The sequence below is a fragment of the Schistocerca serialis genome, chromosome 3, assembly GCF_023864345.2.
Source record: "Schistocerca serialis cubense isolate TAMUIC-IGC-003099 chromosome 3, iqSchSeri2.2, whole genome shotgun sequence".
Classification (NCBI taxonomy): Eukaryota; Metazoa; Arthropoda; class Insecta; order Orthoptera; family Acrididae; genus Schistocerca; species Schistocerca serialis.
The window spans coordinates 66,414,560-66,436,544 of NC_064640.1; the positions used below are offsets into that span (position 1 = coordinate 66,414,560).

General features: G+C 41.3%; 1 protein-coding gene across 1 annotated transcript in view; it reads right to left on the minus strand.

The window, feature by feature from the left end:
- LOC126471528 (dynein axonemal heavy chain 5) overlaps positions 1-21,985 on the minus strand; it is a 1,073,018-nt gene that overhangs the window by 71,207 nt on the left and 979,826 nt on the right. Inside the window, exon 68 of the mRNA XM_050099754.1 lies at positions 19,488-19,682. Coding sequence (XP_049955711.1) covers positions 19,488-19,682 — 195 coding nt within the window. The remainder of the gene's footprint in view (positions 1-19,487; positions 19,683-21,985) is intronic.

Here is a 21,985-nt window from a genome sequence, read left to right on the forward strand (position 1 = left end):
CAGAGACTCTGACACCAGCAAGTCGTCGTAAACTAGAAAACGTATTTCATTTAATGAGCCAATGGCCATGTAAGTTCACAAGGCACTTATTACTTTATTTGAAACTGAGACGTTGAAAATTGTGGTGCCGGACTGGGATTAGAATTCGATTTCACTGTGTTCCCGAAGATTGCAAACTCTTCTAGGCGTCCTCGAAAGGCACCTGTCTGGTTTCGAATCCTGACCAGCACAAAATATTCATTATTTCATTTCAAGCCCTAGCATGTCCACTCCGAACTACTGGTGAAAATAGTTGCATTTTCGACGTCTCTTCGTGCGTTGTCAGCTGTAACGTGTTCGTTTCAACTCACAGCCACATGATGAGCTTTTTATCACAACATTACAAGATCAAACGTTTCCTTACATCTTTTCAAGTTCAAACATTCCTCTCCATCCTACTGGTGAAAACGGATTTGGGTTTGACGTTGTGTTCGTTGTGATCACCAACGACGACATGTTGTGGATTCAACTTCTAGCCAGCAGAGTATTTTCCATCACATCATTGAAAGTACAAACATGCCATTCCTAGCTATTATTGAAAAAGAATTTGACAGTTAAAGTTTCTTCATGACCACGTGTGCGGGGTTTGAATTCTATTCAGCACAGAACTTTTCGTCGCCTGATGTCTAGCTAAACATGCGCCCATCTCGCTACTGGTGAACCAACAATAGCTATTTATCGTCTGTTCCTGGCTAGAAAACGACGGTGCTAGATGCTGGGTTCGAATCCCAGTCAGGCAAAAACAATTCTATCGTCAATTAAGGTTCCAGAATTTCGCTATTGGTGAAAACATTTGATATTTAACTTCTGATTTTATGTACAGTCGTGCTCAAAGGTATCCGAACGACCTGAATTGCATTTCACCTGATTCCCATGCGACCTAGATAACGCAGCTGTCTAGCAGGTCCAATAATCGCTCCTTGGTACAGTCGTTTGACTATTGAAAATGGTTCCAACAAATCACCATTAGAAAACACTGCTCTGTATCGTAGTAACTGAAGATGTAAAGTAATACCACGATACTACAAATATCAGGGAACACCTCATCACAGATAAGACTTAAGGCTTGTAAGCTCACATTTATTGCAATAAATGACATACCTGAAATGTTAGCACTCTCATTATTACGTCAGATAGGTAATGCACGTAGTACGTTCGTCGTATTCATGATTTCCTATTCAAAGTAACATACCATACTTGTTATTTAACACAAAATGTCATTGAAAATTTACGTTATTCACGAGCAGCTAGTTGAGAATATGTATGAACTTCAAATGACACCACGAACCGCCTCGTTCTGCATATGGATTCAAACCCAGGTCATGCAGGCTAGGCCACGGTGGCCCTGCGGTTCTAGGCACTTCAGTCCGGAACAGCGAGACTGCTATGGTCCCAGGTTCGAATCCTGCCTCAGGCATGCATGTGTGTGATGTCCTTAGGTTAGTTAGGTTTAAGTAGTTCTAGGATCTAGGGGACTGATGACCACAAATGTTGAGTCCCATAGTGCTCAGAGCCATTTGAACCAATCATGCAGGCTAAGATTTCGTGGCTGACAGAAATTAACAGTCATTCCTGACAAGGCATAAAGAGAGTGATATACCTCATTTTTGGACAGTATCAGTTAGCAAATATCAACTTCAAATTACATAACGTAACATTTTCAACGGACGAGAATTCCTACCCAGCATCTATTGTCCCTGTTGACGAACTACGAGAGGTGTTAAATATTGCTACTTCACAAGTAACTTACTTGAAATGCAGTGAGGCAAAGCTTTGTGTTGGACAGGGATTCGAACCCAGAACCTAATCGGATTGTTATCGAAGCACAATCAACTTTGACATATCTGATTTTCTCGGCAGTAGCTAGATGTATTAAATGAAATGACGAGGCGAAACATTAATTTTTCCTTCCCAGGACTCCAACCCAGTACGTATTGCTGTTATATTCTAGAGAAAAGGAACGGTAAGTATGGGTTTGTTACACCAGCAGCGACATGTGAGCATGTTTGAACTAGAAATAATATGACGAAGTGTTCAGTGCTGACTGAAAATCGAACCTCAAACATATCGTTAATGACTACACGCAAAGAGACGACACTTACCGAATTTTTCTCCACCAGCAGCTCGGAATAACATCCTTGAACTTACAGTGATCTCGCAAATAGTTCTGTGTCTCACTGGGAGTCACAAACGTCAGATATCGTTAATGTTGACAACGAATGAAAATGCATTAAAAATAAAAATTATTATCCACCAGCAGATAGGTGTTCTCATGCTTGAGCTTGATAATACATAGTGAAAAGTTTAGAGCTGGGCCAGGATTCCAACCCATTCAGTCGCAATATGTGGATATGTTGAGGAATCTTCAGTTTTGAACAAACAACAAGTTGTAGTCGAGCTGTATTTTCACGAAGGGATCAAATTCCGCGTTAAGGGCGGTCTGAGTTGCATTCCCAGTTCAGAACCAATTTTATCGACATACAGAAGCTCAAATAAAAGACGGAATAAGTGTCCTGTGACCATACACAGGATTTGTTTCGTTACTAGAAATAAATAACTAGTATAAGAAAGGTTACTGGTGATAGAGTTTCTACATGTCGCCACTCCTTACTTTATTGTGGTTCCACCTAACGTCTACTTGGTAGAGAAGGAATATCATGTTTAATGTGATTTTCAGACCACAATGCCATTATACCTTCTTTACTTGACGTAGCCAGAAGAGAATAGAATCTGCCTCTCCCAATCGAAAAACATCGGCAGAAGTTGGAATCGAACCGAGACCATCATCATATGAAACTATCATCGGTCCAACAGACCACCAACCCTTCTTCTCGATGACTAATTTCTCTACCATAGCACCGTTGCGCCACACAAGATGAGAATTCTGACACACAGGCTCCCTGTAGTGGTTTGCAGAATGTTCAGTACATTCATTTACTTGGTTGACCGAATCGCCATGAACTGGCTGCCTTGGCTACCCAGTGCATACATTCGACTCTATTTTGTAATCACCGAAATAAAATAACGTAATTGCCACCTACACATAACTGCCAACAGTGTATGATGCAGAAATTTAAATAGGAAGTGTTCCTTTCCATTTGAGCTACTCTATTGCTCTATCTGTTTTTTGAAACCATCGTGCAGTGCAAAAGAAATGCTGTAACTGTCTGTCTCTCAGAAGTCTATATCCGGCCATATGCATTATCTCACAGCAGTGTGGAATGCCGAAGTTCTGGAGGACCTGTTGTTCACTTCCAGAGGTGCTGTAGCTACGTCACAGCTAGTAGCGTAACGGTAAGCGTCGCGCACTGTTGATAAGACGTCGCGTGTTCGATTACATTCGCTACTACATTTTTTTAAAACGCAATTCTGCTGTCTGCTGAAGTTAACAATTTAATGGAACTTTGAACATAATTCTCCTCATTTCTCAACCCAAAATAGGCGCATGTGGAAAAAGGCTAACTTCTGCGTCATTTTGTTCTTTTCAGGTTTAATAGACGGCCAGGCAGCAGATGCGGCCCGAAGCTTTTGCATTATGTATGGGGAGAGTGCATCGTGCCAAAATAGTCAGAAAAGTATTTTCTACGTTAGCTGTCATCTGGTAGTGGCATTTTATTCTTCTTCAAACCTTGTTTGACTGCTTTAACTCAGAACAAGTTTTCTACATGCATGTAATCAATAAACTGCATGTGCATTGTCAGTCTGTTATAGATAACATCAGAGAATTCGCATATATCGTGGATGATTAATTTCTCTCTCATGTCTAGTATTGTTTTAACAACACTAAAAGAAACCTTACGAAAACTGTGCACTGTATTGTAAGAAATGAAATAAAACTACTCACGATAACCTTACGACGAAAGTAAGTCTGTTTTAACAAAACTGAGTATCTGTACACAAGCGTACCTCTATCTGCACGAATTAGTAAAATACTACTCACTTAGATTTCGATTGGGTCTGTGTTTAATTGGTATGCTTTGTCATACTCAACAGGTATGAAAATATGGCATTTCATAAATAAAGTTACGTGTTCCTAGAAACTCAAAATTTGCTTGTCAGCAGCGGAAAGAGGCGTTACCTGTTGTGCAGCATTGTAAGTTTTTCACCATTGCACTTTGAGCTGAAAGTATTTTCTTGCGATTTGCTAATCAATTTATTTCCTTCATACTTATCACCCTGGCATGGTAGTCTCAAGTGAAGAACATTATTGAATTGCGTATCGTTGACGGTCGATTCGAATTTCTTCAGAGACGCTTGTATTGTATAGCAGCTTGGCAGTCAGAAAGCCGAAATCTACGACCATTAACACAACTTTCTGAGTCGAGCTGCCACGAGGATTTGATGTGTAAACGTTTTCTTCTGATTTTGTTACAGAATTTTTTCTGGGAATTCGCAGCTCCATGAAATAATACACAAAGAAAAGCTCGAACGCGCCGCCACTACCACGGTTAGAACTCACGATTCTCTTAACCGTTGAAACACGAGACACGGGCGGTGCCACGGGGCTACAGACACACTTCTGCCAGCACGCCACTCTCGTCATGGTATTGGTCGCTCAGCCTCATAACGCATCGTGAAAGATATTACAAGTTGTCACTTATGTGAAGAATAGCATTTCTTTAGCCAAAAAATTGAAATTTCTGTCTCAGTGTCTTAGTTTACGTGAGGATTATATACCACGAGTCATTCAAATGGAAAGGGAATATCAAGTGAATTTAGCGAGTCAGTTCAGTACCATACGCGGAAGTGATTGCACTGTCACAGTGTTGCCAAATGTTTGCGACGATGTTGCCAATTCTCAGCTGTGCTAAGAACAGCTCTGTAGCGTTATAGGATGAGAGTCCTGTGCTCGTGTCATAGGAGGATACGGAGAGGAGGCGCGGGGTTTGGTTAATACGCAGCGTTTTCTCCTACCAGCTGTGTCAAACATTCAGGTGTGTAATCTTCCATCACGATTACAGTTTCCCACAAAATATATACGAATAAAACACTTACCTTGTTACTTTGTTACAAAATATTATTTCAGTACAATAAAATGTATTTGGAAACCAACTTTGCCAACCTGTCACGAAAAGTAAGATAACAAACACTTTGCACCTCGAAATCGATTGCATCTATGTGGAGTCTTGTGATCATACAAGCAGAATTTCATGAATTGCACGAGAATGTAGAAAAATGTTGGTGCGAATGGAAGTTGTAAGAAACACAGTTACCTAATTATTCTGTACCACGTAATAATCAATTCATTTGATAATTCAGAAGAGAAGAAACTAAAAATTATGCCCATTAAGACAGAAACAAAAGTGCAGATGCGGGATCTGTGCAGATCTGCGCTTTTTCATCTTCAGATCTATACAAATAATGTATACTAACCAGCGTATTCATTGCTTTCGTAATGTTTCCCTCTTTTTTAGTCTCCTTAAAATGAATGAGTCTGATTTTTTCTTTGTATCCTTCCATCTACTATCTTTGTGTGTTATTGTTCGGGGTTCAAAAAGCAAAATATTACGCCTGCTCTCATGAGGTATTAAAATGAGGTCGCAAAAAGGCTAACGAATTATAATCAAAATACAGTGAGAAGCCAATTTGTCTGTCGTCATGGTGTTAAGTGGACAGAAATAGTTGGCTGTTATTGTTGTCTTTTCTTATTGAGATTTTCATATTACCCTGATACAAGACGCCGAGATAAATGTGTATATTCTCCGTGACGAAACATCCCACGTTCCATTCATCCTGATCCATTCGTTACGTGCCTCGGCGGAAATGAGTGATAGGAAAGCTGTTGTGGGGTGACGAATAACAATAACAATGGTAGTAATTACAAATCAATAATCAAGGATGTTTACTGCATTACAGACGATTAACAAAATAACCAAGAATAGCTGAGTGTTTAATTGGCGCACTGAGTAGGTGTTCTTACCACTTTGCTACTGAATTCTGTTCTAGTTGTTTGCAGAGAGAAAACAAAGAACCCTGTAGCCATACATATCGCTAGTACAACGAGATATTACCTATCAACTGTCCTTGCTTTACACCACGAGACGAACATGGCGTCACTGAGCTGACATTTGAAATACATTTCTGTTTTCTCTCCCTGTCTCTCTCTTATTATTTTAATTTTAATTTTTTGAGGAAAGCATCGAGAAGCGCGATAATTAGCAAGTAGGCATATAACCTGTTTACAGTTATTTTCATCGGGATACATAATGCAAAAATACAACTTTTAAGTGTGTTATTGCGTAATTCCAGTTATTGACAGTCTATTCGTGAGCTTTCTCGGATTCAGTGGGGTGAAACCTATCACAGAAGCAAGCAAAACACAAATATTTCTTGCACCATGCGCAACACATAAACGAAATCTCGCTGCACTGACGTGTTGTCCGATATACTGCACGGAAAACATATCTGATTCATGTTGCTAAATACAGCTGTATCAGATATCAATTTGGAAGCGTACCAAGTGTATAAAAGTATATCTTTAAAAACGCAGAAAGGCCCATAGAGGTATTCGAATGAAATATAGCCATGACCAAAATTGTAACTGGGGTCGACAGCATCGTCGTCTACCACCTTGACAACTCGAACGGTGACAGTGCTCGGCCGATTACTTACATTTACTGGTATCAAAGCTACAGCATGAAAACACAAAAATATTAATAACCTGAAGATCATTAGTTTTGGAACCCATAGAAAGAAAGCAGTCATCAGTCGCAAGAGTCGTTTGAACACCACAGTGCTTTAATAGGCACGGACTTGTTGGAGGTGGTATGCTGTTGCCTCCATCCGACCTTTGAGTTGACTTACCTAGCCAGTTAATAGGGGAACCTACAGTTTTACGTGGCTTTCGGACCACAGTACAAGTCGGCATTTTTCACACCAACAAACACTGCCCCAGGGGAAATATGTGTAAAACGGCACATAAAAATCGTGGGATTGGTGAGAGATCGAACCTGAGACCTTTGTGTCCATAGTCTTGCTTTTTATCACCTTGCCACCATGCAGTCAACACTGCGGATTCTGCTTGCCATTAGCATTAAGGATCTCTCATTTGTGCCTGCGTTGGCACTTGCGTGTCCCTTAGGAGACCTTACCTTTGGGATTACCCTCGTATACGTGTGTGTAAACGCCTTCCAATGCCCACTCAAGGAAGACAAGGATACCTAGTCTAGCTTCAATATTACAAATACGCCTCTGTTTGTGGATGAACGAAGACTTAGGTTAATAATCATTTTGAATATTTATCAGTACTGTACCCATTGGTGTGAAACTGGTTTTCTACCAATCATTCCCACAGCTATAGGAACACTACTTTAATACCTCTTACACACAATACTTAAGCAGTGCTATCAGATGAAAAGATCAACCTGACACAATCTGTGGGAAGTTTGTTTTACAACCTTCGTACATGGATAAAGAGCATTTCCTATTTGAGATATCTGTGAACGTTGCTGCATAAGACGATTTAAGAAGAAACTAAATTCCTTCAGCTACGCCAATGTTTAAAGAAATCGTGTTAACGGCACTAAATCGTGGTTTGTAAATCGTAACCAGCCGTAATCTGCCGCATTTGGCTGGTTCGAAGGCAAAAAGCCTACTGACAAATTTCACAGAAGGAAAAGGGGGACGAAATGTCTCCCACTGGAAGCTCATGTAGTTTTACTTAAATGATTACAAAATCAGGTAAAACGAACAATGATGTTGTCAGTATAAGCACATTACTGTTGTCAATATGATGTTGCACCGCCCAGGGCCTGTAATGATAAAGGGCCCGTTTAGGTCAGGCATATTGTACACAGAAGTGGAAGAGAGAGCACCACTAAATTCTACAATCCGTATGCATTGCATACACACAGAAATTACTGTTACAGTGTACTTATGGAGCCCAATGAGTGAATTGCATATTTTCCGGTGAGAAAGAGCACTGGCAAACAGTCTTCGCTACATTAGGTTACTTAAACTGGCGTCACTTTGAGCTAGAATTTATGGGCAGCGACTAAGTGTAAGGACAGTGAGTCGGATGCGGGTTTTGCAACTGTGAAATACTTTCCTTACGTTATGGAAGTGCATATTAAATTTGAACTAATATTGCGAAAATTTTGTACTTGGATAGCTTAGAATGAAAATCTTTCTGTTTATTGCAAAGGAAAACAATTGATTTTCTAAAACATTCTGTGTCATACACAACTTGAAACAGGTCACGTCGACCAAATCATATGGAAGAACCGACAGCGACGTATATTGGAAGGCAGTAAGATCCCTTGGCTTTTGGTTTGGCACTATTCGACAGCCATTTCTAGGCGCAAGTAAATGAACAAAGGCAGCGCGTTTTCGTTATCAAGTAACGTCTTCATCAATTACTTTAGTTTTAATGTGATCTACAAGTAATTGCTGATGTTTGATATTAACATGAAAAGGATTCCGTAGACAGGGAAAGAACTTGTTTTTGGGCATCTACTTCTATAATGACCTAAAGGACTTAAATGATCTTCAAGCATATGTGTTCCAGCAGCGGTATGAAGAAAATGATAGTAATAATGACGGTGATAGTCGAATTATCCGTTAACTTCACACTTCACAGTGGATTTTCTCGAACTAAGAAATTTCCTGAATTAGTGAAAATTTCAAAATGGCTTGAAATCGAGGCTATGACGCCTAGAAGAGTCTTTACATCCTGCTGACATGAGAATAGCATAATCTCCACGTCAGAAGCTTGCTTCTACTTAACCACTTAACCATTTAATAGACTCGAGTTTTTTTCCACCGCGACTAGTTCAGTAAGCTAAGCACATCATCCATTACAGCACACTCCTGTGGCTGGGAAATGTGGCCACAATGGTCTGGCGGAACGAACTATCACAAGTGCAATGCGTGGGTTCAGGCATTTACTTTTAAGAGGCACAAACAGATTTACTTTACCTCTGGTAACCTCAAGAGAAAGCTGTTATAATACAGAATCCGCCTTAAGCATCACGTTCCTTCATTCCAAAAGGGGCAGAGCCGGTTTACGTTGGAAAATGACATAGGTGGAGGTCAGGGTAAACAGAAATACTGTCACCAGTAAACTTACTTACATTAGAAAATTTTATTTTATTTGATGAGCTGATAGCCATCTAAAGGAACAGGACTCTTATTTTACTTGTACTTGATTGAACTAGAGACGTTGAAAAATTTGGTGCTGGACTGTGATTCGAATTCGTATCAGGAACAGGGCTCTTATTTTACTTGTACTTGATTGAACTAGTGACGTTGAAAAATTTGGAGCTGGACTGTGATTCGAATTCGTATCTTTTCTTTCCAAGATCTGAATCTCTCGGAACAGTATACTTCATTCATTTCATTCCTTTTCCCAAGACTGCAGTCTTCTCTAGGTCTCCTCCAAAGGTAAATATGTGGGTCCGGATCCTGATCCAGTACAAAAATATTCATAATTTCATTTCAAGCCCTATCATGTGCACACCGGCCTGCTAGTGAAAATTAGCGTGCATTTTTAATGTCTGTTCATGTTGCCCACAATTTCTGGACAAACACGCGCACATCTTACTGTTGGTGAGTAAGAAATTGATACTTAAGCAATATTCGTGGACAATAAAGAAGAACGATAGGAGTGCGATTCGATTGTCGCTCAGGCACAAAAATTTGTATCCTTATTTTAGATTAAACACCTAGCAGCTGGCAAGAAAAACCGATACGTAACATTTGATTTTACTTAGTTAACAATCCGATTACGTCTTGGGTTCGTATCTCCGTCCAGAACTTCACATCATGCGCTTCATCTTTAAATTCATGGTTCAAATGGTTCAAATGGCTCTGAGCACTATGGGACTTAACATCTGTGGTCATCAGTCCCCTAGAACTTAGAACTACGTAAACCTAACTAACCTAAGGACAACACACACATCCATGCCCGAGGCAGGATTCGAACCTGCGACCGCAGCGGTCCCGCGGTTCCGGACTGAGCGCCTGAACCGCTAGACCACCGCGGCCGGCTTTAAATTCATACACACTTCTTTATTTATGAATTGAGGTATATCAGACATCTTTCATGGTTAGTTAACAGGGATGAAAGGGTCTTGATAGGAGTCCCGGTTTATTACAGTAACTGTCGTCTTTTATTTTCAAGTTTAGATTTGGTTACTGATATAGGCGAACATTTCGGTACTTCACGACTTCATGGATAGTCAGCAATATGATATGATTAGATTAGATTAGATTAATACTTGTTCCATAGATCATGAATACAAAATTTCGTAACGATGTGGAACGAGTCATTTTAATGAAAGATTACTTTACATACCAGTATTCAATTTCTTTACAACAATTTTTTACCCTCTCTCTCTCTCTCTCTCTCTCTCTCTCTCCCTCACACACACACACACACACACACACACACACACACACACATATTCTCTTTTTATTTTTATTTGTTTTTTGTGCTCGACTGTCGGCGAGGCACGACGAAAACGTCCGTGAATGAGTTTCTTAGTTTTGAGTACAGCTACGACAGAAATATAAAAACAACTATGAGGGTTACTGATTTATGATGCTTAGTAGCAGTCAGTTCTGAGTATTATTAGCAACTAAGCTCTAGTCCCTAAACCTAGTTACAAAAATGCGAATCAGACGCATTACGTATTCCAGGCCGTAGCAGCCGCGTCTTTGAGGCGTCAGCAATGGTCACTTCCCAGTCCGCTGTAGGATCACATCGGTTCGTCTTCTTCCTGCTGCTAATGCAACTGAGATTTGGCAACAACGCAAGGTATGTTTGGCAACTCTGTGATCGACGAGTTACTTCTTGGTGTGCACGGAATTAAGCCTCAAAGTTCACTTGATTTCTCGTATCATTTCCATTGAATAACATGAGTTGTTATCGCTTGAGGTGTAACAGAAGATTGTAAATTTACGGTTTTCATTCCAGCAAAGTCATTGAACGTGGCAATCTCGTCCTGTAATTAGCGGTTTACGAGCTCTGGCCACTATTCCCCTCGTAAGAGGAAGGTGCAACCATATCTATCCGCTAGCTCTGTGTTGGCGTGCTGACCTCTGGAAATGCGTCTGTTATGGTTCGCGGTTCCAGCCTCGCTGAATGCAACGTTTTTATCCCTTCTGTGTAAGAGCTGCATGCAGTCACATCAAACATCGATAAGCAAATTGTAAGAAAATACTTTCAGCTCATAGTGCAATGGTAAAAAACTTACAATGCTGCAAAACAGGTAACGCCTCTTTCCGCTGCTGACACGCAAATTTTGGGTTTCTAGGAATACGTAACTTTATTTATGAAATGCCACGTTTGCATACTTGTTGAGTATGACACAGCATACTATTTAAACACAGACCCAATCGAAACCTAAGTGAGTAGTGTTTTACCAATTCGTGCAGATAGAGGCGCGCTTGTGTACAGATACTCAGTTTTGTCGAAACAGACTTTCGTCGTAAGGTTATCGTGGGTAGTTTTATTTCATTTCTTACAATACAGTGCACAGTTTTCGTAAGGTTTCTTTTAGTGTTGTTAAAACAATACTAGACATGAGAGAAAAATTAATCATCAACGATATATGCGAATGAATGTACTGGACATCCTGCAAACCACTACAGGGAGCCTGTGTGTCAGAATTCTCATCTTGTGTGCCGCAACGGGGTTATGATAGGGAAATGAGTCGTAGAGAAGAGGGTTTGGTGATCTGTTGGACTGATGATAGTTTCATATGATGTTGGTCTCGGTTCGATTCCAACTTCTGCCTATGTTTTTTGATAGGGAGAGGCAGATTCTGTTCTCTTCTGGCTACGCCAAGTGAAGAAGGTATAATGGCATTGTGGTCTGAAAATCACATTAAACATGATATTCCTTCTCTACCAAGTAGACGTTAGGTGGAACCACAATAAAGTAAGGAGTGGCGACATGTAGAAACTCTATCACCAGTAACCTTTCTTACACTAGTTATTTATTTCTAGTGACGAAACAAACCCTGTGTATGGTCACAGGACACTTATTCCATCTTTTATTTGAGCTTCTGTATGTAGATAAAATTGGTTCAGAACTGGGAATGCAACACAGACCGCCCTTAACGCGGAATTTGATCCCTTCGTGAAAATACAGCTCGACTACAACTTGTTGTTTGTTCAAAACTGCAGATTCCTCAACATCTCCACATATTGCGCATGAATGGGTTGGAATCCTGGCCCAGCTCTAAACTTTTCACTATCTATTATCAAGCTCTAGTATGAGAACACCTATCTGCTGGTGGATAAGAATTTTGATTTTTAATGCATTTTCATTCGTTGTCAACACTAACGATATCTGACGATGTTGACTCCCAGTGAGACTCAGAACTATTTGCGAGATCACTGTAAGTTCAAGGATGTTATTCCGAGCTGCTGATGGAGAAAAATTCGGTAAGTGTCGTCTCTTTGCGTGTAGTCAACAACGATATGTTTGGGGGTCGATTCTCAGTCAGCACTGAACACTTCGTCATATTATTTCTAGTTCAAACATGCTCACATGTCGGTGCTGGTGTAACAAACCCATACTTACCGTTCCTTTTCTCTAGAATATAACCGCGAGATGTGCCGGGTTGGAGTCCTGGGAAGGAAAAAAATAATGTTTCCTCTCGTCATTTCAGTTAATACATCTAGCTACTGCCGAGAAAATCCGATATGTCAAAGTTGATTGTGCTTCGATAACAATCCGATTAGGTTCTGGTTTCGAATCCCTGTCCAACACAAAGCTATACCTCACTGCATTTCAATTAAGTTACTTGTGAAGAAGCAGTATTTAACATCTCTCGTATTTCGTTAACAGGGACAATAGATGCTAGGTAGGAATTCGCGACCGTTAAAAATGTTTACGTTATGTAATTTAAATTTGATATTTGTTAACTGATACTGTCTAAAATCGAGGTATATCACTCACTTTATGCCTAGTCAGGAATGACCGTTAACTTCCGTCAGTCACGATATCTTAGTTTGCATGACCTGGATTTGAATCCACATGCAGATTGAGTCGGTTCGTCGTGTCATTTAAAGTTCATACATATTCTCAACTAGCTGCTCGTGAATAACGTAAATTTTTAATGACATTTTGTGTTATATAACAAGTATGGTATGTTACTTTGAAGCGGAAATCATGAATACGACGAACGTACTACGTGCATTACCTATGTGACGTAATAATGAGGAGTGCTAACGTTTCAGGTATGTCAGTTATTGCAATAAAAGCGGGCTTACAAGCCTTAAGGACAGTCTTATCTGTGATGAGGTGTTGCCCGATATTTGTAGCATCGTGGTATTACTTTACATTCTGAGTTATTACGATACAGAGCAGTGTTTTCTAGTGGTGACTTGTTGTAACCATTTTCAATAGTCAAACGACTGTATCAAGGAGCTATTAGAGGACCTGGTAGACAGCTGCGTTATGTGGGTTGCATGGGAATCAGGCGAAATGCAATCCAGGTCGTTCGGATACTTTTGAGCATGACTGTACTTCGTTAACAATCCGATTAGGTGCTGGGTTCGTATCCCTGTCACGAGCTTTATATGATGGCATTTCAATTTTAAACACGAGCATACCCTGTTCCTTGTGAATGACACCATATTAAACGTCGTTGGGGGTAGTTCCCAGGACGGTAACTGTTATGACAGGATTCCCAGTTCAGTACAAATATTTTCGTCATTTATTTTCAGGATCTGAATTGATAACTGATACTGGTGCAAACGTCTATAGTTCATCTCTTTATGCCTAGCGATCCGGTCTCAATAAGGCACAAACAAAGCTTAGCTTAGTTAGCAATGGCTATGGTGCTGGGTTTGAATCCAGGTCCAGAACGACGACGTTAGTCATGTCATTTAAAGTTCAGATTTGTGTACACGTAGCTGTTGATGTGTTATGAGAACAATGATATTACTGGTGATTCGCTGTTAATGTCGAGATTTCCTTAGAGTGCTTGTTGCCGTTAATCGGATTTTTCTACTGGTTCGTCCAATATCCGGTCTCCAGAGCCACTCGCCGTTGAGCGACCTTCAGCACGTGGATGGAAAACCTTTTAGAGAATGAAAAACGTTTTACAATTTCCGTACAGCTTTGTAACTATACATATTGTCTCAAGTATTTAATTTTGACTAAGGATTGCGGTACGATATATGTAAAATAATCTGTTTTCTCATAACTTTTGGAATGTCACTTGTTGTAATTAAGGTTAGTTTATGAGTGTTATGGGGTGTCTCATCGCTAAGAACGTGTTTTATAATATGTTTTGTATGACGATATTAGTTGACGCTTCGACTGACTGCCATAAAGACCTCTGGTCTCTTAGTAGTCTCTTGCGGTACCCATTGTGTGTAATCAACGACTGTACCCCACGGGGTTTTGGTGTTTAGAGGACCTGCAACACAGCTACGTTAAGTTGGTTGTATTCGGCAGTGACCCACTTTCTTTGCTGTCAAGTGTACCTTTGTGAACTTATAATTTCTGAGAACGCTTGCTGTTACAGCGTGATTACCTGTAAATACCACATTAATGCAATAAATGCTCAAAATGATGTTTGTCAACCTCAATGCATCTGGCAATACGTGTAACGACATTCCTCTCAACAGCGAGTAGTTCGTCTTCCGTAATGTTTGCACATGCATTAACAATGCGCTGACGGATGTTGCCAGGCGTTGTCGGTGGATAACGATAGCAAATATCCTTCAACTTTCCCCACAGAAAGAAATCCGGGGACGTCAGATCCGGTGATCGTGCGGGCCATAGTATGGTGCTTCGACGACCAATCCACCTGTCATGAAATATGCTATTCAATACCGGTTCAACCGCACGCAAGCTATGTGCCGGACATCCATCATGTTGGAAGTACATTGCCATTCTGTCATGCAGTGAAACATCTTGCAGTAACATGGGTAGAACATTACGTAGGAAATTAGAATACATTGCACCATTTAGATTGCCATCAATAAAATAGGGGCCAATTAACCTTCCTCCCATAATGCCACACCATACATTAACCCACCAAGGTCGCTGATGTTCGAATTGTCGCAGCCATCGTGGGTTTTCTGTTGCCCAATAGTGCATATTATGCCGGTTTACGTTACCGCTGTTGGTGAATTGACGCTTCGTCGCTAAATAGAACGTGTGCAAAAAATCTGTCGTCGTCCCGTAATTTCTCTTGTGCCCAGTGGCAGAACTGTACACGACGTTCAAAGTCGTCGCCATGCAATTCCTGGTGCATAGAAATATGGTACGGGTGCAATCGATGTAGATGTAGCATTCTCAACACCGACGTTTTTGAGATTCTCGATTCTCGCACAATTTGTCTGCTACTGATGTGTGGATTAGTCGCGACAGCAGCTAAAACACCTACTTGGGCATCATCATTTGTTGCAGGTCGTGGTTGACGCTTCACATGTGGCTGAACACTTCCAGTTTCCTTAAATAACGTAACTATCCGGCGAACGGTCCGGAAACTTGGATGATGTCGTCCAAGATACCGAGCAGCATACATAGCACACGCCCGTTGGGCATTTTGTTCATAATAGCCATACATCAACACGATATCGACCTTTTCCGCAATTTGTAAACGGTCCATTTTAACACAGGTAATGTATCAAGAAGCAGATACCGTCCGCACTGGCGGAATGTTACGTATTACCACGTACTTATACGTTTGTGACTATTACAGCGCCATCTATCACAAAGCGAAAAAAGTGGTCCAACTAAAACATTCATATTTCTTTACGTACTACACGAATATGTAATAAAAAATGGGGGTTCCTATTTAAAAAACGCAGTTGATATCCGTTTGACCTATGGCAGCGCCATCTAGCGGGCCAACCATAGCGCCATCTGGTTTCCCCCTTCAAGCTAGACGAGTTTCGTTATTTGTAGCTTTTTCGTTTGATGCTAATTTCGTGAGATATTTGGCCCGGTCACTATGGATGGACTACCCTGTACACAACGAAACACATATATATGAAACCACATATATATAAACCCATATATTTATATATAACAAAACCACATACATATAACAGGAACTTTGGCGGATTTATCCGTGCAAGTTATATGTGATTACGTTGCCTTGGATTGAAACTTCCCGTTTCCTTCAGCGTTACATGACGACGAGAAAAGTTCGTCAGGAATGTGGGGTTTTGTCAGAGTAGCGCCCCTGTATCTACCTGAGCACCATTATGGCTACATTCAGCCACACTAAAAGAAGAATAATCATACAGTTTCTAATCCAAGATTGTCTTTAATCTACACAATATCGAGTTTCAAAGTACCACAGTGCTGTGCTACATGTACCCACGCTGTAAACAAGAGAACATTACTGCATTTTCGGGGTGACAATTATTGAACTATATAAAATAAAATCGTCATAACTTCTGAACGGTTTGCTCTAGGACGTTCAAGCTGCACGGTTAGCTGCGGGGCATGATGGGAATTTGTATGATGTGAATATGGTTTGGTTTAGGGACGAAGCCCACTTTCATTGGTGTGGGTTCGCCAATAAGCAAAATTGGCGCATTTGGGGGACTGAGAATGCGCATTTCGTGATCGAGAAGTCTCTTTACCCTCAACGGGTGACTGTGTGGTGTGCAAAGTCCAGTCACGGAGTAATCGGTGCGATAATCCTTGATAGCAGGGCGACTACTGAACGCTACGTGAAGGTTTTGGAAGATGACATCTCCATTGCCCAAAGTGACCCTGGTGTCAACGAGATGTGGTTCATGCAAGACGGAGCTCGGCCCCATCGAAGCAGGAGAGTGTTTCATGTCCTGGAGGAGCACTTTGGGGACCGCATTCTGGCTCTGTGGTACCCAGAGGCCACTGGCATGGGCCTCGATTGGCCGCCATATTCTTTGGATCCGAACACATGCAACTCCTTTTTGTGGGGCTATATTAAAGACAGGGGTACAGCAATAGCCCTAAAACCGTTGCTGAACTGAAAACAGCCATTTAGGAGTTCATCGACAGCATCGATATTCCGACACTTCAACGGGTCATGCAGAATTTCGCTATTCGTCACATCACCGCCAATGATGGCAGGCACATCGAACATGTCATAAATTAAATCCGAATATGTGTAGCGAAGGTTAGTTGAATAACGTGTGTGCACGCCGTAGTTTGTAACTATTTTACGTTTTTTTTTCATATAGTTCAATAACTGTCACCCTGTACTATTCTGCTAACTTACATTCTGCAGAGATGAGTTTATTTCTTCCTTTTCTTCGTAGACGTACTCACGCAAACGTTTAACTGACGTCGGTTGACTGAATGACCTATGTGCATTCCATATGTATCCATTTGTTTACTGTGAATTATAGCAAGTGAATGAGTTACCTGCACCGTGTGTTTTTACAGGAGAAACAAAGTCAGTTTTACGTTACATTTTTAATAATGTCATGTTTACGGGATGCGGTTTTGAACAGTTTATGATCAGAGGAAGTGGATTACCGAATAAAAAATACGTACCGATGTACAGTCGTGGACAAAACGAGCGAGACCCCTCGCCTTTTCATTATGCTGATCCGCACAACTTTAAAGTCTGCTACACAGCATACAAGGAAAGGAGACGAAGTGCGACCAACATACTATGCACAGGTATGAAATTGAAAAACTATCCGAACTTTGTCAGACAGTTTTCAGTCACGAGTAAAACTATATTAATGCTGTTTAATGTGTTAAACAACAAGTAAATATAAGATATAAATGAAAGAAGAAACGCTAATCAGTATGAACTGTACTAATAAAAATGAATTTCTTACACTCCCGAGGGACCGTATACCGCAGGAAGTGCGATGCATTTCCGCTTATTAGGTCTACCAGTACTCGAGGTAAATGGGTTTTAAGGGTTGGGTAGACAGATGACGGTCAAGAAAGTGAGACTAGAAGGGTTCCATTTTTACCGATTTAGGTGACGAAATCCTAGCAACGAAAATAGCTACAACAGTTACTGAAGATGAGGGCCGCATAAATAATTCCCCCTACACTTTATTCGAAATGTTCTAGTTGCAGTCGATACATCAGCATATTAATCGTAGCTACGCTTTCGATCCAAATCACGTTTACGAGAATGAAAATAAAATATATTTGCCTATACACGTGGTAATTCAGATCCCAGTATTAATGCCACCGCGTTTTAGATGTGCGAGCATTCCCATTGCTAGCTAGCTTAAGAAATACTCCGACTAATGAACGTTTCCTGGCTGTGGCGAGTCTAATGGAGAATTCGAAACATTGTAGAATACGTTTGGAGCTATGTAGCCGTTTATTTCCTGGGGTGGTGCAGAATTATCCTACTACGTTTACTCGCTAATAACAGTATTTTGCTATTTCGACAAACATCCCAAATGATTGTCATATAAGCGGTGACATAAAGGTAGAAAATTCATGTTTTTGACTCCAGAAAGCTCTATGCAACAGAAACTGCACATCATTTTGCCATTTTCAGTGCGAAATTTCCGGCTTATTCATGTGTGGGGTAATAATAGAGGGCTGTTTGCCTGGGTTGTCTGCTACCGTAGTGAAAGGTGTTTGCTACTGCAAGGGAGGTCTGGTTTGTTTTCGGTTCTAATCTCGATGGAGGCAGATAGACTATCAGTAAAGGAATTGTAGGAAATCCTCGTGCCCCCAATACGTTTTATTGCTACCTTTATTATGTACCGGCGCCCTGTGGATGTAACTATGAAAATCTTGTAGAATTTCATACTTGTTACTGCCTACTTTTTCCTCTTTGACTTAACTGTGGCAATGAATGATTTTAACTGAATTTCGTTATGAATCTTCACGCATTGCTAAATTTGCAATCTTTCATGGTAGGTCAGCAACGGTAATCCAGTATGACTGGTCTGAAAGTTGACACAGACCGTTTTGCGGCCGAATGCGGATAATATTTTGCTAATTCGTAAGCATCTGGGGTACTTTGTCTTACTAAAACAGTTATGTTATCTCGACAAGCTGAAATTCATTTTTATTAGTACAGTTCATACTAATTAGCGTTGCTTCTTTCATTTATATCTTACATTTACGTGTTGTCTTTAACACACTAATCAGCATTAATATAGTCTTACACTTGATTGCTAACAGTCTGACAAAGTACAGATAGTTTTTCAGTTTCACGCCTGCGCATGGTATGTTGGTAGCACTTCGTCGCCTTGCCTGTTATGCTGTGTAGCAGACTTTAAAGCTGTGCGGATCAGCATAACGAAAAGGCGAAGAGTCTCGCTCGTTTTGTCCGCGACTGTTCATATCTTCGTAGTGAACAAAGTTATAAGAGAGCAGTCTTGTTGGTTAATGGCTCCCTTGCTGCGTTTTCTTAATACGTTTTGCTCCTGCACAAAAAAATATTTGGGGTGGTAACGCTACTTTAAAGACACCTTCCCATCTAGTGGCAGCTAATGTGATTTCACCAAATTCAGGGATGTGATACAGCTTAGGAGCCAGTGAACGGCGGACTTACCTTCTTGGGATCCATGTCGTCCAAATGGTTCTGAATGAACTGTACACTGGCAGCGAAGTCGGCCTGGTTGAATTCGTACGGGACGTTCCAACCGAGCGGTCCGAACTTGCGCCTCTCCTGTACCACGGTGTGCAAGAAGGCGACGGCGTAGAGCAGCGGCGGCCACTGCGGCTGTGTCGAGTAGTCCAGCGTGTCCTGCCACACAGGAAACATGCTTCGCATTTCTTTCTGTCGAGCACCTGCTACTGCCCGCAGGGACAGATTCGTAGTTAAAGTTAAGCATTAAAAATAATATTAAAAGGGGAACGCTGTCCTAATGTTCCGCAAATATATATTTATTTGCTCACGAACTTGTTTTCGGGCTCTTAGGCCATCGTCGGATGACAACCGAATGTCGCAGTCACAAATAAAATGAGGTGCGACATGTGGCGTGCCACAGGGGAGTGTTATGGGACCATTACTTTTCACACTATATATAAATGACCTAGTAGATAGTGTCGGAAGTTCCATGCGGCTTTTCGCGGATGATGCTGTAGTATACAGAGAAGTTGCAGCATTAGAAAATTGTAGCGAAATGCAGGAAGGTCTGCAGCGGATAGGCACTTGGTGCAGGGAGTGCCAACTGACCCTTAACATAGACAAATGTAATGTATTGCGAATACATAGAAAGAAGGATCCTTTATTGTATGATTATATGATAGCGGAACAAACACTGGTAGCAGTTACTTCCGTAAAATATCTGGGAGTATGCATGCGGAACGATTTGAAGTGGAATGATCATATAAAATTAATTGTTGGTAAGGCGGGTACCAGGTTGAGATTCATTGGGAGAGTGGTTAGAAAATGTGGTCCATCAACAAAGGAGGTGGCTTACAAAACACTCGTTCGACCTATACTTGAGTATTGCTCATCAGTGTGGGATCCGTACCAGATCGGTTTGACGGAGGAGATAGAGAAGATCCAAAGAAGAGCGGCGCGTTTCGTCACAGGGTTATTTGGTAACCGTGATCGCGTTACGGAGATGTTTAATAAACTCAAGTGGCAGACTCTGCAAGAGAGGCGCTCTGCATCGCGGTGTAGCTTGTTCGCCAGGTTTCGAGAGGGTGCGTTTCTGGATGAGGTATCGAATATATTTCTTCTCCCTACTTATATCTCCCGAGGAGATCACGAATGTAAAATTAGAGAAATTAGAGCGCGCACGGAGGCTTTCAGACAGTCGTTCTTTCCGCGAACCATACGCGACTGGAACAGGAAAGGGAGGTAATGACAGTGGCACGTAAAGTGCCCTCCGCCACACACCGTTGGGTGGCTTGCAGAGTATAAATGTAGATGTAGATGTACAAATACAACTTACCAAAGTGGAAAATGCTCCTATCGTAGAACAAAAAAAGGAGAATATGTCCTGGGCGGAGTTAGGGATGTAAGGGAAGGGAACTACTTTTTCCACATATCTAGCAGCTTAAAAGACGTGTAAATCAAAAAATCTTGACACATTCCGCTTTTTTACTTGTTAGTATTAGCACCCATGTGAGGCAACATAACGCATCGTGTCAAGTACGCTGACGTGACAAAAGTCATGAAATACCTCCTAATATCGTGTCGTACCTCCTTTTGCCCGGTGTGGTACAGCATAGACTCAACAAGTCTTGTAAGTCCCCTGCAGAAATATTGAGCCATGCCGCCTCTATAGCTCTCCATAATAGCGAAAGTGTTGCCAGTGCAGGATTTTGTGCACGAACTCGCCTCTCGATTATGCCCCTTAAATAATCGATGGTCTTAATGTCGGGCGATCTGGATGGATAATTCATTTACTCAAATTGTTCAGAAAGTTTTTCATACCAATTGCGAACAATTGTGGCTCTGTGGCATGGCGCATTGTCATCATAAAAATTCCATCGTTGTTCTGGGACATAGAGTCCATGAATGGCTACAGATGATCTCCAAGTAGTCCATCATAACCATTTCCAGTAAATGATCGGTTCAATTGGACCAGTGGACCCATTCCACACCATTTCAATACAGCCCTCACAATTATGGAGCCACCATCAGTTTCCACAGTGCCTTGTTGACAACCTGGGTCCATAGCTTCGTGGGCTCTGCGCCACAATCAGACCCTACCATCAGCTCTTACCGAGTGAAATCGAGACTCGTCTGGTCAGGTCACGGTTTTCTAATCGTCTAGGGTTCAGCCGACATGGTCACGAGCCCAGGAGAGACGATGTCGTGCTGTGAGCAAAGGCACTCGGGTCGGTCGTCTGCTGCCATAGCTCATTAACGCCTAATCTACATCTACATCTACATCTACATCCATACTCCGCAAGCCACCTGACGGTGTGTGGCGGAGGATACCTTGAGTACCTCTATCGGTTCTTCCTTCTATTCCATTCTCGTATTGTTCGTGGAAACAAGGATTGTCGGTATGCCTCTGTGTGGGCTCTAATCTCTCTGATTTTATCCTCATGGTCTCTTCGCGAGATATACGTAGGAGGGAGCAATAT